General features: G+C 40.0%; 2 protein-coding genes across 8 annotated transcripts in view; one reads left to right on the top strand and one right to left on the bottom strand.

Moving 5' to 3' along the window:
- Positions 1–863: 863 nt before the first annotated feature.
- Positions 864–16519, bottom strand: LOC143279979 (peroxiredoxin-like 2A). 6 transcript variants are annotated; one of them, XM_076584428.1, is made up of 7 exons: positions 10439–10594; positions 8023–8221; positions 6760–6834; positions 6138–6275; positions 4022–4157; positions 2688–2824; positions 864–896 (listed from the first exon to the last, which is right to left on the bottom strand). In XM_076584428.1, exons 2-6 carry the CDS (start codon positions 8191–8193, stop codon positions 2694–2696), a joined length of 651 nt encoding a protein of 216 aa, XP_076440543.1. In that variant the 5' UTR covers positions 8194–8221; positions 10439–10594; the 3' UTR covers positions 864–896; positions 2688–2693. The 6 variants fall into 6 exon arrangements, with proteins under 6 accessions (XP_076440543.1, XP_076440521.1, XP_076440513.1 ...); XM_076584406.1 differs by lacking the exons at positions 864–896; positions 10439–10594 and adding an exon at positions 16420–16519 and having other exon boundaries at positions 1757–2824; XM_076584398.1 differs by lacking the exon at positions 864–896 and having other exon boundaries at positions 1757–2824; positions 10536–10692.
- Positions 16520–16547: 28 nt separating this feature from the next.
- LOC143279969 (heparan-alpha-glucosaminide N-acetyltransferase-like) overlaps positions 16548–18308 on the top strand; it is a 38697-nt gene continuing 36936 nt past the window's right edge. The window contains exon 1 of one of the 2 annotated variants that reach the window (XM_076584370.1): positions 16548–16676. In XM_076584370.1, the coding sequence (XP_076440485.1) occupies positions 16637–16676 (40 nt within the window). In that variant the 5' untranslated portion in view covers positions 16548–16636. The remainder of the gene's footprint in view (positions 16677–18308) is intronic. The other variant, XM_076584360.1, reaches the window with a different exon arrangement.

The raw sequence follows: 18308 nt of genomic DNA, 5'->3' as shown, positions 1-18308 counted from the left end.
TTCCACAATTCATCCAATTTCAGTTTGGAAACTATTTCTTTCTGCATCACTCACAAACCCCTGTCATCAGAGGTCTTGTGGAAGCAGTTTTCTGCCCTAAGTATGTGCTGCCAAAGTAAACAAATTTAAGTTCCTCATATGAAGCAGCTAAAGTATTGTGTGTCATGATTCACAAAGCTGACGCATGTCTTCCTGTTTTGACTTGGAGCGTGTCCTTCTCCACACCCTCCTTGATACACAGTATCTGAAAATTATTGCCTAATTCCTAAGACCATTTGTTTAAATAATGTGGAAAATTGTGGGAAAATACTAAGTTATAAGTATGAATTGTGTAAACAGTCAAATGCAGACAAATAGAAATTGATATTTGAAACAAAATTTTGTTGATTCTTTTTCATAACATCTTCATTCACTTTCACAGAGTGTTTGCCTGAAGATGCAAAAAGCCCATTACAGGCAAGTTGATGCCTTAATAAGATAATATTCACTTATTTCAGGAGAGAAAAAGAACTATCACATTATCTGTTTTTAGCAAGCATTGATGACAGAAAAGAGCTGGTTCAGTTTCAAATCGGATTTGGCTGAAATTAGTAGTGACCATCTTCAAAATAAGCGATAAATTTTCCTTGTTTTTACAAACATGAATGGATAAAATCTACCTACACTTTGTTACATTAATCATCAATGCCAATAACTATCCCATGGAAAATATTTTCTTCTCATTCGTAAACACGGAAGGAAACAATGATTGTATTAAAAGCCAGCACCCTCATTAGGTTTTGTATTTCCTGATGACAACTGAAGTCAATACAATCATTCCTTGTTAGTTGAAATACCAGTTGGAACAGTGGAAGTGTCTTCAGGTTGTCATGGACATGCACAAAATGATTTTCCAACTGCAAGGAAAAACAGGGGAAATGGAACCATTCAAGTTGAATTCCAAGGATGTCAGCACAGATCACTATTATATTCATAGTCAACTTAGACAACAATAAAAAAAATTACCTCCCTTCCATGCATCAAATGTCACATGAACAATACGTAATATTTGTACTGAAATAGAAAAAAAAATGTATATGTAGCATCATTTTTTAAGCAAATCTTTTTACCAACAGAAACAAAATCATACTTGTTGGTTTCCCCTCACTTTCAGAATGGGACAATATTGCCCAACACTCAGGTTATATCACTGATGGACATAACGTCATAAGCTTACAGTCTGGCCAACAGCAAAGTGAGAGCCGTATTATCAGTGTTTTCTCCACTGCAATGAAAGTCATTTACAGCTCAAGTTTTTGTGAAGGACAAGGGCTGAAATTAGGAGACAAGATTTCACTGGCTCTTAGTGCTGCAGCCTTAGGGGCTAGTTTACCTTTTGGAACCATCCCAATGCCGACTGTCCTGGAACCCTCTTGGCCATGAGAGTGGAGATGTAACTTGGGCAAGACACTCTCCACTATAATCAAATTCTAACCCAGATAGTCAGGACAGCAGATGCCCCCTCTGCTGTTCTGGCGGACACTGTCAGACCCAACTATGACACTTTGGTCCTAAGTTACTCTGTGATTGAAACTTGAGCTCATCAAATGCCAAGTATATTTATTAATTTGCAGATCACAGCCAATCTCATAAATGTTCATTCTGCTAAACAAATAGTGATGCTGGTAATGTGATTATTTGGAATGTAGGAAATATGTGCCCCGTTTTGTTTTTTTGTTTGTTTTTTTTGTTTGGATTTTTTTTTTTTTGGGGGGGGGTTGTTTTTTTTGTTTTGCAGGGGAGGATGGACACAAGTGCCTAATTAGTCTGTCGACTGCTGTATACAAGTTGCAGTCCCATTGAAACAATACTGCAACTGAAATCTGAAACCAAAAATCAGGTCTCAGGTCTCAACTTGATAATCCTTCTGTCTTCTGAACCATGAAGACTTCAATTCATGTGGAACACAGATATTTGGATAAAAACTGATGTGCTCAATGCTTGGAATATGAAAATTGTCACTTTGGAACAAATTTTGCTGTCCACTTCCTGTGATTATGTTAATAACAGGCAAAAAAATCAATTCACAATCTTTCTACTTACACTCTCTCACACAGGGACAAACACAATATATACTCACTCAATACTGAGTACTAGTAATAATATAATAATAATAATAAATACTGATATCACAGCAGTACATATGTTTAGCAATAACAAACCATTCTCATCACACAAACTTTATAACTTAATTATCTAAAAATACAGAAGCCAGTTCAATATTTGTCAACAAGTTGGAAGGCATTCATTTAATCAAACAGAATGCCAATGTGCATGGACAAATTGTCACTGAAGATAGATCACAATCTGGCCAAGTACAAAATTATGAACATGCAGAAGAAAAGAAAAAGTATGCCACAGTTGAATTCACCAGACTGGCAATCTAACAATCTTCCTGCATTAATTCTGGGGAAGGAGGGGTGGAGGCAGTTTATGGATCATTTTTAACCAAAGTTTGATGAAAAATTATGAGTATTAGTCTTCACAGTATGTTCAAAACATGCAAAATGTCCAGACTTCAAAACATGAAACAGTATGAACACACACACATATGCATACACAGAATACACACACAAACACACACACACACTCACACAACAGAAAAACCTGCTGGAAGGAGGATGAAATAATGAAAAAAAGTCTACAACCCCCAGTTAGGACTTGGCCTTGGAGGATATTTTCCTGACAGCAGCCATGATGTCCGTGAGGTTTGCCAGGTCCCCCCACTCTTTCTCCCGGTGCTCCAATAGAATGCCTTGCTCCCCAGGCCCCAGCACAAACACACCTGTACACACACACCTCACTGCCTGGCTCACTTGGTAAACTCTTTCATCTGTGCATACAACTGAACATGGGGGTTGCACCCTTTAAATGTATAAGATTTAATGAACCAACATTTTCTTTCTAGAAGTTTTCTCAATGCACATATTTCCTTCACTGTGATAGGTTGATCCATATTTTTCTGTCAAGATCAGACTATGATAAGGGAAAGCCTGCACAATCAACAAAGCCCCCCAAAATACTTCGCTGTGCTACACACACATGGAACAAAACCGTAAAAATAATAAAAACACCCACTGAAATTCCCCTAGTTAGAACCCTTGGTTTTTTTTTCTTTACACTAAATTGAACAAATGGTTCTGACAGTAAACTGTCAGAACTTTACAAAAGTGGCTGCAATGAAAATGACAGTATGTTAATCCTAAAAAAATATACATATAAATATATAAAAGGGTGGAGACATTTCCTACTAGTGTTTGGACCCCCTTTGTGCATACACAAATGCAGAAGATCAAACACACATGTTAACAATCCTATAATCCTTTGTCCACCTTCAGTAGGTTATAGAAACAAGAAAATAACAGCATGCAAATCCCAGAAAACCAAGTATGGCTGATAGCCTATATACTGAGGAGGGGAGTGGGGAGGTAAAAATAGTCATGCATGTAAAATCCCACTAGGACACACAAGTGAGTGTGGGAATTGATCCATGAATGCAGAAGAAGAAGAAAAGTGTAAAGTGTCATGGATTCCATCGATAGGCGCAACAGCTGAGTGGTTAAAGCACTGGAATTTCAATCCGAGGGCCTCAGGTTGAAATGGTGGTCATGGCGTATGGTGGGTAAAGGGTAGAGATTTTTCTGATTCCCAGGTCAACATTATGTGCAGATGTGCTTGTGCTTGAATCCTCTTCATGTGCATATGCATGCAGAAGATCAAACACACATGTTAAAGATCCCATAATCCATGTAAGGGTTCAGTGGGTAATGGAAACAAGAACATACCCAGCATGCACCCCTCCTCTACTCCTTGCCCAACCCCACCCCCAAAACGGAGCATAACTGCCTACATGGCAGAGGTAAAAACAGTCATGTACGTAAAAGCCCACTCATGCATACGAGTGAACATGCGTACGACTGAACGCTGCGACAGCCAGCAAACAAAAAAGAAGAAGACGACGATGATGGCAGATTACACCCACCTCCCAGGAGTCGGCCCTCTCCGTCCAAGTTTCCATCCACCCCTTTGTTGCGGTTGCGACGAATGTTGCTCCACACGGTGGCCCGCAGAAAGCCAGACAGGAACATCCACCGCTCCTGAGGTCCGTAAAACTTCCGCTGGTTCAAACAGAAAGCATTGCAGTGATATCATCAATATGAATTATGTGTGGCTACCCTGTGGAGTGGAGCTGGTGACTTGCTTTCTGCCCTGTCTCATATATATATGACGATGATGCTGACTACCGAAGATAAATTGACAGGTTTGTGAACTGGTGTGCAGAAAATTTCCTTGAACTGAATGCTGGCAAAACGAAAGAGCTTGTAATCGACTTCAGTAAAAAGAAATCAAGTTTAAGTAAAATCATCACAAAAAATGGAAGTGGTCGAACAAGTAGACAAATATCTTGGTGTGATAATCGACAATAAACTGTCTTGGAATGAAAACTCAACTGCACTCATTAAAAAGAGCAACAGTCACATGTACTGTCTTAGAAAAAAGAAATCTTTTAATGTATGCAAGCAGATGCTCCAAATGTTTTACACATCTGTTGTCTGCAGTGTTTTAACATATGGAGCTGTGTGCTGGGGGGGAAACTTGACCAAACATAACAAAGACAGGTTGGAAAAAGTCATTAGGAAAGCGGGTGGGGTGGTGGGTATAAGACAAGACGCCTTTAGCGACATGCACAATAGAAAACTGACTGACAGACTAATAACAATTTTGACCGACGAAAGACACCCACTGCATGATGACATTAATAGCAGAAGGTCAGACATAAGTGGTAGGTTCAGAGTTCCATGCGCAAGAACATCTCAGTACATTCATTCATACAGCCATTTGCACACACAATCAAAACATCCAATACACTAACTCATGAGTGAACCCTCCCACCCCCCAAGCCCCCTCGCCACAGCAACACCTGAACTTCACCAGCAGACGAGTGCATGGGAGCAGACATTATGCGTGCATGTGGGACAGAGCGGGTGAGCACGGGCAAACATTGTGTGTGTGTGATCGGAAGTGATTTTTAAACATTTTCTTATTTTACTTAGAATTCATGTATCTTAATGTTAATGTACTAATTTTATTGGCGTGACGTATGTTATGTACATGCATACGATGTATGTGTGTGTGTGTGTGTGTGTGTGTGTGTGTGTTTGTGCATTTTACTTATATATATACGATTTATTCCTTTGATGCTTTTATTAATGTATTGTTGTACAATACCTTATGGTCTTAACGTGTGTGTGTGTGTGTGTGTGCATGTGTGTGTGTGTGTGTGCATGCGTGCGTGCGCACATGTCATTTTTAGTAATCTATACCCTTTTTTTGTTGGATGTTTTCATTTGTAAATATTGTTGTGCAACACCCTATTGTCTTAACATGAGTATGTGGGTGTGCGGAGGGCGGGGGGATAGTCTATCGTCAGCTATTGGGAATTCTTATTTGACTAGTTTTAATCTCTTCTTATCTTGCGCATGATAATTTTATGCCAGTGTTTACAACCAGCCTGTGATTGCACAACTTAATTTCCATGTGGATTAATAAAGTGTTTTTGATTTGATTTGATTTGATTAATTTGATTATATATATATATATATATATATATATATATATATATATATATATATATATATAGTATAAACACACATACATGTATATGTACACATGTGTGGGTAGTTGTGTCGGTAAGTGCGTGTTTGTGTGCACTTCAATTTTATGTCTTTCAACACAAGTGATATTAATGGGAAAAAGAAAGTGGAAGGTGTGTGTGTGTGTGTGTGTGTGTGTGTGAGCGTGAATGAGTAAGAGTGAAAGTGAGAGAGAGAGAGAGAGAGAGAGTGTGTGTGTGTGTGTGTGTGTGTGTGTGTGATCTGGCAGACACGTGATTCAATCAAATAGCTTACACTCAACACACACACACACACACACACCCCTACACCTCCCCATACATTCTCAACTCACATGCAAGTGTAACTGAGCACGTGAGTTGAATCAAACAGACTAATCATTCCATTATGTCACATGCTCACCACACAACCACAAGCTGTTCACTATGCAAACTCATGGCCTCACACAATGAGAAACCAGCTGACCTCTTTGTCCAGGTAAATGCCGTCCGCTCCCAGGTAAGGTGAAAACTCCTCCACACCCAGTGTTTCATGCACGACTGCATACAGAGGTACATTGCGCAACTTGAGTTCCGCTCTAATGCTAGAGAGTTCCATGGCTTCCTGCATTGACCAACACATAATTCATCACATATATTTATCATACTGACCAACACACATGTTATAGACATATGTAATTATACACATTATTATTATTATCACACATTTTGTGGATGGGAGCAACAGCTGAGTAGTTCAAACACATATTGTCATACATACATTACACACATAGTATTATCATTACGACATTTGCAGAAAGGTGCAACAGCTGTGTGGTGAAAGTACTGCCATTTTCAATCTGACGGTCCATGGTTTGAATCATGGCCACAACACCTGATGGGTTAAGGGTGGAAATTTTTCCAGTCTCCCAGGTCAACAGATGTGTGCAGACCTGCTAGTGCCTGAACACACTTCGTGTGAACAAGCATGCAGTAAATCAGATGCACAGGTACAAGATCCCTGTGATCCACGTCCACCTTCTGAGGGCTATAGAAACATAACCATGCCCAGCCCGCCTTCATGGTGGGATAAAGACTGTGGTGCTTACCTCTCTGCAAAGGGAACAGCCAGGTCGTCGGACAGCCATAATGACAGCCCCATTCTTTTCCCATAGCTGACTGGCCTGCACACACACACACACACACACACACACACACGCACGCACGCGCACACATGCACATACTCACACACACATATATGTACACAGACCATGGATTTCTTTATTATCTCCAATAAGAGAAATTCATTTGTAGTGTACGCTGAAGAAACAATGTCAAAGAATCACAGTCATTCAATATGAATACATAAAAAGAGATACAATCCATTAACACTATGTTAGTGCAAACACATACACATGCACGCATGCACACACATACATACATATATACATACATACATACATACATACACACACACACATATATATAGATAGATATACACATATACAGATAGATAGATATAGAGATAGATACACACACACACACACACACACACACAACACCATATCAACTACACCCTGTAAGTTCTAAGACAAGACATGTTCATTTCAGGAATCCCATATGTGGGTACATGAAAATGTTTGAACTTTCACGTGACTACAGCAAAACATGAAACACATTTGACACTCTGCTCTCAGTCATAATGACCACAGCTACTGTCAGCTGTGAGACACCATTTAGAAGAAGAAAAAACAGAAGTGCATCTATTAAGCTACATCTAAATGTAATTTTAAGTAAAAGATCCAGTACTGCTTACTGTTCACATACTAGATATGAATGAATGTCTCCTAAATTCAAATAAGGGATAACCACAAAACAAATATACACACTTAAAAAATCAACTCAGACAGATTCACTTAGTTGTGGTAAATCTACTCATGAACAATAAACAAAATTTTGAAACATTCCTTTCTTGTTTCAGCAGCAATTTTGAAAGTATACTTAACAGCAGTTCACCTTGAACTGAGAATGTTTCTCCTCCACAGTGCTTTGATGGGTTAACAGACATTTGGGTGTGTGTGTGGGGGGGGGGTTGACAATTTTCTTGAGCTCATGAACAAGACTCAAGACTCCAAAGACTCAAGACTGGTTTATTTTCTATACACAGGCACAGAAATTCATCGTTTAACACATGCAAACATAAAGATAAAATGTATATGAGATAAAGTTGAGTATGTTCCAAGTATGGTAAAAGAACTTCAAAATATTTTGGGGTTTTTTGTTTGTTTTTGGTTTTTTTTGGTTTTTTCGGGGGTAAGTATGCACGCACACCCACACGTGCACACACACACACACACACAAAGGCAGTTCACCTTGAACTGATAAGGTTTCTCATCAAGTGTAGTCAGCTGGGTGTCAGCAAGGTAGGCCAGGGAAGCGGGCAAAGGGGCCGGAACAAAGGGGTTGACAGGCAGGTTGCACAGGAGACCCATGCCCACGGCAACCCCGGCCAGACCCAGGAGGGTTTTGGAGATTCCACCCATGTTGTGTCCTGCCTAGCTCGTCTCTTACCTGGAACCACAGTAGGAGTTTCCGTTTTTCAAGGAGGAGTCAAAGTGTGTGGACTGGTTACACCACATCTCCCGCAGAGGGGTGCGGGGGGGTAGGGCGGGGGGGGGAGTCAGGAGATGCCTGACCCCTCATATAAACCCAAAACCTGGTCAGGAGTTCAGGACCCATCCTAAGAATAGCACAGCGTGAGAACACAAAGAGAGGGAAAAGGGTGTGCTGAAAACAGAGGGTTTTTTGTGGTGGGGGTAGGGGGCTGAGGTTTCTCAATCCGTTTTCCTAATCCTGGGTAGTGTGTTTTTTTTCCCTTCCTTTTGTTTTCTTTGCTACCAGAAGTCATTAATGAGAAACACACATGTGTGTACACCCACACCGACACAGATGTTAAACACACATGCATATATACAACATGTAAAACTTCAATAACATACACCATACCACATACACACAAATATACAACATCAAAAACAAGCATACAAAACACTGCAACATACATACAAATTTACAACATCAAAACCAAACAAATTACAACATATATATTTATGATATATATATGATACATATAATGATATATATATATATATATATATATATATATATATATAGTGGAGTGATGGCCTTGAGGTAACGCGTCCGCCTAGGAAGCGAGAGAATCTGAGCGTGCTGGTTCGAATCATGGCTCAGCCGCTGATATTTTCTCCCCCTCCACTAGACCTTGAGTGGTGGTCTGGACGCTAGTCATTCAGATGAGACGATAAACCGAGGTCCCATGTGCAGCATGCACTTAGCACATGTAAAAGAACCCATGGCAACAAAAGGGTTGTTCCTGGCAAAATTCTGTAGAAAAATCCACTTCAATAGGGAAAACAAATAAAACTGCATGCAGGAAAAAATACCAAAAAATGGGTGGCGCTGCAGTGTAGTGACACGCTCTCCCTGGGGAGAGCAGCCCGAATTTCACACAGAGAAATCTGATGTGATAAAAAGAAATATATATTATTATTATTATTATATATATATATATGTACACCACACCATATCCTTAACGGTACTATACTGCATCAAAGACAAACATATAACAACACATACTAGGACTTGCAAACAATATAACAACTAGCAGACATACCAAAACAGTCCCACAACTATACTACATCAAAAAAGAGACACATAACAACACAGATATAACAAATAGACATAACAACACACACACCACAATATACACATGGCTGTACTGCATCGAAAACAAATATATAACAATACATGTACAACAGCTTATTCATAACAACAGACATATCACAACAAAGCCACAAGTATATATGGCATCAAATCATATGTATATAATACACACATATGCCATTGTAACAAATGCAACACCAGATCAAGTCTCTCCCAACTCTTTTTCCACATCCTGATTGAGGCTCTCTTCATGATCATAAAGTAGGTATGTTTTTAAAAGTTCCTTTCATTTTACAGACGGGCAGACCTATTCTCTCAACTTACTTGATGCTTGTACTCAGTGTGATGGATGTGGGGTATGAGAGCAATTTCCCCCAAGCCACAACTGGGCCTACTGATGTAACTTTCTCCCACTATACTGCACTGCATGTATACATATAGCTATCATGTGTCTAGGGGTGTTACTGTCTGTTTTGTATAGTTTCACTGCCACCCTTTATTTTCTTATTTCATCTATTTTTTTTCATTTATTTACTTTTATTCTTATCGTTCTGTTGAAGACGTCAACTGCCGCTGCCCGGTTATTAAAATCTCAGGCCCAATCAAATTAGTTTGTCATACTTCATCAGTCACGAAAATAAAACATAAACGTACAGAGGAAACCGAGAAATCAAAACGTATACAGCACACGACATAAAGTACACATTGACCTCACTGACCAAACTCTCTCAACCCCGTGGGCAGACTTCGGCTTTCCGAAAGATGCCGTGGGCAGACTTCGGCTTACCAAAAGATGTTCGTCGTCCAAGGTCGGGTAATTACGAGACACAATTTTTTCCTTCTGCAGATAACCGCATTACCTTCCTCATACGAAAAAGAGTTGTTTTTAACAGGCAGAAAACACCGCTCAAACAAATGTATTCTATCTTCTTCTTTTTTTCTACTCCAGTCAACAGAAACGTGGGCGGAGACCGGCAGACCAGCTACCACACAACATAAATCACACAGTTGGAGTCCGTGTTGTTTTTGAACTCCTCTACTTACCTTTCGAACCGTCTGTCACAGTCTCTGATTTGGTTTCAGACGATTAACCACGACCTTTTTTCAGACTGACACAGGCCAAGGTTCACACGCGACTCACCGTGACAGAATGAATCAGCGACAAACAACCGATGAAGCAATCTCTCACCCCGGCCCACGTCAATTTTTTTCCCCCACAGTAAATGCACACACGCCTGATGTGTGAAAATCACGAAAGAGGCAGTGTTATAAAAAGAAAAAAAATATATAAAGAAAAAAAGTTAAGCCGTCATGGGGAATGGCACGTAGGCTACATGTTGCAGTTTATATCGAGTTCATGAGGTGGTTTTTTTTCGCTTGTTTTCATTTGGACTTTATCGTGGGTTGTGGTTTGCAGCCGTGGGCTACGCGAGACAAATAAACTGATAACCCCAGCTTTCTTTTGCAATTCAACTTCAAATGCATCAAATCAGAACATTGGCTATGCATGGTGTCAGTCAGTGTATGTGCCTATGGGCGTATATAATAGCCTTGAGAAAATCAAGTGTCAACATGTGATGTTTGTCGGCCGCTTGAGGAAGGTGGCTGAATGGCTAAGACGCGTATCTGCCAATACAGTGTTCGTGGGGGCCTGGGTTCGATTCCCGCTCTCGCCCTTCAGTTCTCCCAAGTATGACTGGAATATGAAACTGTCTAGTCGAACGGATGAAGCGATCATGTGCAGCGGTACGCCACTTTACACACCTAAAAAGCACCCATGGCGACACTGTAAGTGTTGTCCTGTGGCAAACTTCTGCTGAAGAAGTCGGGAAAATCAAACTGAGCATCAGTCATTCGTCTGGGACGATAAAACGAGGTCCCGTGTGTAGCACGCACTTGGTGCCTCACTGAAAAAGAACCTTTCACTTTCACTGCGTTGACGGCCACAATCATCAATTTGATTTTTACGCCGTTTTTGTTGGGTTGCGATGAACTGAGAAAAACAAGCTACAGAAAGTGACAGACCTATTAGTGAGGATGAAAACTTAGCCGTCCTGCTCTAAGTGGGTTCTCCGGCAGGCTACTATCACTTCACTTTTCGCCCTTCCGAGCTAGCCGGTCCCTTGCTGATCTAAGACAGCAGGGCCCCAAAAATAAATTAAAAAACCCAAAAATATTAGGGTAAGAGAGGGGGTGGGGAGGAGGGGTAGGGGACCTGTTATCTAATTAACTACTGATTGGGGGGCACCCTAGACTTAAAGGTGTCCCAGGTGTCTGCTGCTATAGCTGTTTCAGGCAGGTTGTTCCGGTCACGTATCGTTCTGGGGAAGAAGGAATATTGCCTGTATTGGGTTTTACACCGGATCTGGTTGAGCTGGCGAGAATGTTTCCTTCTTTGTCTGAGAAGACACTCCTCAGTGTTGCAACAAAAGTGTAGTCCTCTGTCAAAGTTCTGAAAAAGAAATCCACTCTAATTGGCCCGGGTACACAAATACACATATGCAGTGCACTCAAGACTTGACGAAGCGCATTGGGTTTTGCAGGTGGTCAGGCATCTGCCTCACGTAGCAGACTGATATGATGTAGCGTGAATGGATTTGCCTTTATGCAGTGACGTCGTCATCGTCGGCCTCCTTCCGTCACGAGAGACGATGGCAGTGACACCTCTTCGAGAAACAGAAAACTGAAACTGTTAGCTTGAAATTACAAGGCTGAAAACGGTATACCAGCCAGTGACACCAACACTGACCAACCTGGCCGCAGGGTGCAAGACATTGTAGGATGTTAAATTACACTCAGCTCTACTTACCCACTCACTGTGGAGTGATGGCCTAGAGGTAATGTGTCTGCCTAGGAAGAGAAAGAATCTGAAAGCACTGGTTTGAATCCCACACTCACCAATAGTATAAACCGTGGTCCCATGTGCAGCGTGCACTTGGAACATGCTTAAAAACCCATGGCAACAAAAGGGTTGTCCCTGGCAAAAAAAAAAAAAAAAGGACTTTGACAGGAAAATAGATACACTTGAAGGCAGTAAAGAAGTACCAAAGTGGGTAGTGCTCTCACTGTTGCAATGAGCTTTTCTTGGGAAAAACAGCCCAAATTTCACACACAGAGAAATCTGTTGTGACAAAAGATTAATACATAACAATTCAGGTGCATCACATGGAAAAAAAGACCAGCACCAGTCTGCAAAGTTGCTATATAGTCATGTGGTTAAAGGGTTTGACTTTCAATATGGTCCTCGGTTCAATTCCAATGTTGGCGCATAAAGGTGAAGGTTTCAGATCTCTGAGGTCAGCATATGTACAAACCATTAGTGTCTCAATGCCCTTCATGTGCAGACATGCACAGAAGATCAAATGCACACGTTAGATAACAATTTTATGATCCATGTCAGCATATGGAAACATTTATGTCTAGAATGAACGATGTGAAAATGACGTATGATGTAATAGACTGATGGTCATTTTAATGGAAGCAGACATATCAGCTGGTGGGAAAGACTTTCAGCAGCCATCCATGTGGAGAGAAGACCTTTTTCCTGTTTGTCAACTGGTAAAACATGAGGACCAGGTTAGGTGACCATGAAATGTGTTTTTGTTTGTTTCTTTTATTTCTCCATTTCAACAGCATGACTCCATACACCAGAGTATTTCTCTTGTTTGTTTATGGTGTGTTTTTCTGTAAAAAGGCAGAAACAAGGTAGCTAACCATGAAAATGGTTTTTGTCTCCTTTTTTTCCCCCATTTCAACAGCATTACTCCACACTCTAGAGTAATCCTCTTGTTTGTTTATGCGTGTGTGTATGTCTGTGTATATGTGTGTTCACAATCACATAAATGAATGTGTGTGTGTGTGTGTGTGTGTGTGTGTGTGCTGTTAGCGTTTTGCCCATGCCTGCTTCGTCATCTTTCTCATCATCATCTATGACATTATTCAGTGCATGTTCAAGGTGGGAAAGATTACACAAATGTCTTGTTTCCTCACATTTGCATGCCACTTCGAAGGCATAAATTGTTGCGCTGACCAGTTTCTGGTGACACAGTATATGCATGTTTTCTTATGAAAAGACCATGTAAGATTATAATGTTGTGCATATGAATGGAAACTATTAATCAAATTTCTACCCACTGGATTTTGTGTTTTGTTATGTCGTCTTCATGGAACCTTCAGAATTTTCATGACAAATGAAACAGAGTCTGCATAACACACACACACACACATGTATCATAATTATATATATATTATGTGTGTGTGTGTGTGTATGTATGTATGTATGTGTGTGTGTGTGATAAACATTATACATACATACATATGTGCATAAGAAAAAAAAACATGCACATTTCATATTGAGAAAAGATATTTTATTTACAAGCCAAAACAATGACAGCCATAAAACAATGCTAGAATGACATGTACTACCAAAGAAATCCTTTAATGTGGTAACCATGCAGTGCAAGTTCAAACTTTCCATAGTATCTTACAATGAAAAACCAATTCATGTTCTTGAGATTTCATGGGCATGTGGAAAATTATCAAGCGATCCAAATACAAAAAATATGCCAGTGCATTGATACAAAAGAACACTTTATGATCCCACTTCCATCAATACTTTTTGTTATCGAAATGTACAAAGTTCACTTGTTCTCTATCACTACCATGGATAACACATGACCATACAAATTGTCCTGTGGAGCACATTTTGTGTATACGTCCAAACATTGTGTGTGCATGCACCTGCACATGCATACATGAGAAAATCATACATGGGTGTGTACATGTGTACATTCCGATTTGAACCATGGATATTTAGTTTCTGGAAGTTAAATGGAACAGTATCCAACTTGGTTCATGACATCATGATACACTTTTGATACATACAAATTACAAACAGATCTGAAAGAAATGGGCAAACAGCACATGTTTCTGAAATTTAAAAAAGTTAAAAGCAACACAAACACACACTCATACATGTGCGTGCGCGCGCGCGCACACACACACACACACACACACACACACCAATAAAAACAGTTCACTGACAGCTATCAACTAAAACAAGTAGAAAAATCAAGATCAAAATAAATAAGTAAGTGAAAGAAGTATGTATCATATTCAATTTCTTCTACAGTCTCAGAAAGTAGCACAATACCATCACCGCAACTACTGATGTTGATTCGAAATCTGAGATCTTACAGAATACTTTCATGTAAGCGAACTATATTTTTAACGGATAATGATTTCATACTTAAATGTACAGATTGTTCCATAGGGTATAAAGTTTTCAAATAAATGTGTGAGTGTGTGCATATGCATGGATGTGAACATGCATGTGTTTAGTTGGATGGTGCAGAGATCATATTTACAAAGCCCTGAAAAAATGTAACAACCCTTTTTTTTATATCTTTTATTCTGTCAGCAAACCAGCTTAAAACCATGTTGTTGTTTTTTATTCAAATGTTTCTCTACATATGTACATATGAATGTGCATGTATGAATGTGTATGTGCACATGCGCGCATGCATGTTGTATGTGTGTGTGTGAGCATGAGAAAGTCCACTGAACTGTGCAGTGGTGTTTTTCATGATGGAAAGGATGCAGGTGAGATATTGTGAAAAGGAAAGAAGAAAGCATTTAAATCATGCTGGAATCAACTAGGCACTGTGCACATCATCCACAAGACAAATCCTGATACAAGTGAGAGAGCCTAGTGACATCTGTGTCATAAGAAACCACACACATAACACGCACATTGTACAGAGGGTGTAGGGGCTTAGGTGTAATCAGCAGGTCCATACACAAGGAAGCACCAAGCACACCCCTTATAACAAAACACTGGGGGGGAAAAAGGAAGCAGGGTTTAGGTTACGTATAATAATGAATAAATAAACAATTACAGTGTATCCTCAGTGTCATCATATACTCCATGTCATGCTGTGAACTTTAAGAAACGATTAAAAGATAACATTAAAGGTCTTTGTGTGAGTGTGCATACATGCATGCATGCTTATATAGTATGTTTGTACCGATACACACACACAAGTGTGAAATAAAGCATAAAATGTTCTAGCTGTACACATTATCAGATTTCATGCAGCATGCTTGGATACACTTGAAGACAGCCACACATCTGAGGTCAAAACACAGCATAGTTTGTCCAACAGCTTTTACATTATGAAACTGTAAACAGGGTATATTGATGTTCTGTGTGTGTGTGTGTGCGCGCGCATGTGTGTGTGTGTGTGTGTGTGTGTGTGTGTGTGTGTGTGTGGCACTTTTGTATTAAAGGTGTTGCAGTAGCTGCTAAATGATAAAAAACTGACTTTTTTTTCTTTTTTCTTCTTCTGTGAACCACCACCAAGGAAAGAAAAAACAACTAAGATTTAGGTAATATTTTCAATTCTTATATTGTATGGATCGTGGATCAAAATAACTGTAAATGACGGGCTGGAGCTCAGTGGGCGATCGGGGTTTAGCCCCGGGGTGTGCATCGCTAGCCGGAGTGGTCCAGCCTAGATGCTGAGAAATAAAGGTCCCTTCTTTTTTTTCCTTTCTTTTTTTTTTCCATAGAGTTATTGCCTTTTCCTGGAGATCCCCCATACAGTGACAGAATAATCAAAATGTGATTGTGGTCACTTTGCGGAAGGAAGTGTGTGTGTATGTGTGTGTGTGTGTGTGTGTGTGTGTGTGTAAAAATGTCATAGTGTTAAAATCATTATTGATAACTTCTGTAAGCACATGATATAATTATATATATAAACCGATCGCTCAGTCAAAGAAAGCTACACTTGCGTAGCTTTATATATATATATATATATATATATATATAATATATATATATATATATATATATATATATATATAATTATATTTAACACACTACTATTACTACCACCATTACTACAAATACAACTGAAGGAGGACAAAACAGGAATGAAAATTAATCAACCACAAGCAAAAAAAAAGTCGTAACAAGCATTACATTTCAAGTTCACCTCCAGAGGTACATGTTTAATCTGGCTTACCGAAACACACCCGCTCTGATTTTATCCAATGTTTATCCTCCAAGGTCGGGTAAATACTTGACACAATTTTCTCCTTCTGCAGACAGCTGCATTACCTCCCTTCGGCGAAATAGAGTTGGGTCACCCAAGTAGCAGCATTCAACCTCCTGGGGCAACACAACGAACTGAAAATAGTATGCAAATGATCACATGACTGTCGTGTGATTGTTAGGACAATATGGCTGCGACCACGATGGTGAAGTTTTTACTGCTTGCAGGTACTGTGTACGCTCAGAGTAATAGAACATTAGATCAGTTTTAATTTCTTGACGTGTTCATTATCGTATTGTTTCCCCTGGATATCATCGTAGACTGAAAAACACGTAGCAGACCGCCTGTTTTCTTTCGAGTTCGTATGAGACTGAGTTTAAGCTTGTTTTGTCTGCTGTCGGGTCTTATGATGCCGAGAGAGGAAGAACTCCGCTAAATGAGTAAATCTGACAACAAAACAATGATTTGGAAACCGCTTCAAAGCCGGGTGTGTTGCCATCAATGTGTGAAAATAGCTCTCTTTTTAAAAAAAATTTATTGTTGTTTTTTGTTTTTTTTTTTGTTTTGTTGCAATTTAAAGCGGGCTTGGTTGCATTTATAAACGAAATTACCATCAAAATTTTGGACACGTTATTGATAGGTGATTACCGAAAAATTCTGAACGTTTTGCAAACTTTGTGCACTTCCTTCCTTCCTTCCTTCCGTAGAGTGATAAACGTCAATACCTGACTCTTCTATCACTGACTGAAAGGTCTGCGGAAGATATATCTAGGTCTACATAGAGTGGATAGGTTTCCTGGCAAAAAAAAAACAACAACAAAAAGTGGGTTTTGACTGGCAGGCAACTACTGGACTAGCCGGCCCCCAACTCTACCTAGTGTGGAAGCAGGGCAAAACAAAAAAAAAAAAGGTATCTTCAGGTATTTATAGCCTGGAGACCATCGACACAAAGGTGTCAACTGAGTTGGCCTCCACGGCTCTCTGGGACAAGGCCCTGGATGGTACAGGGAGGAAACCAGCCTGCCTGTATTAGTTTTACAAAATATTTGCACCAGTTGCTCAGTGTAGGTGCGTCGTTGCTGTGGTGGTGGAAATAACAGCCTTGCTTTCAGTGAGTCCATGCTTACATCATTATGCTTGATTTTGTAAAGCATGGTCAATCTGGCTATTTGGCGGCGTTGTTGCATGGAGGACCATCCAAGGTCTTGTGGCATTGCTGATACACTTGAGGTGTTCCTGTAGCGTCTCAGCAAAAGTCTGGCTGCATGTCTCTGGACTGCCTCGAGGAGATCAATGTCCTGTTGTTGGAAGGGATCCCAGACTGATGATGAATACTCCAGGATGGGGTGGACAAATGCCTTGTATGCTAGTTCCCTGATGGCTCAAGATCACTATTGCACTCCAGTCTAGATTTTTTTCCTAATTGTGTACAGTCACTGCCACACCACATAGATGGTTCAAACCAAAATGTTTTGTTTATATGGATTGTATTTAGCATGATGATTTGCAGTTACACTGCAGTCAGAATAAACACAGGGATAATAAAGAGACTAAAATATTTTAAAATTTTCTGTAGTTGTGTACTCATATAGATCATCCCACTACACACAAAGCTATAACAAATGATGCCTTTTTTCTGCAGTTAGTTCAAGAATTCATACCCAAACATAAATGCCAGCAAACAGTTTTGTTATGTTGTGACCTGTAACATTAGGTGTCACAGCCACCTCTGCTTCCCCTACTTCATCCTTTAGCCCTCCTCAATGTCTGCACCCTTGCCTGTTAACCATCACACACACACACACACACACACACACCCCTCACATGCGCACGCACACACACACACACACACACATACA

This window comes from Babylonia areolata, chromosome 1 (genome assembly GCF_041734735.1).
Source record: "Babylonia areolata isolate BAREFJ2019XMU chromosome 1, ASM4173473v1, whole genome shotgun sequence".
NCBI lineage: Eukaryota > Metazoa > Mollusca > Gastropoda > Neogastropoda > Buccinidae > Babylonia > Babylonia areolata.
The sequence above is the reverse complement of the archived record's forward strand: the minus strand, read 5'-3'. Positions and strand labels throughout refer to the sequence as shown.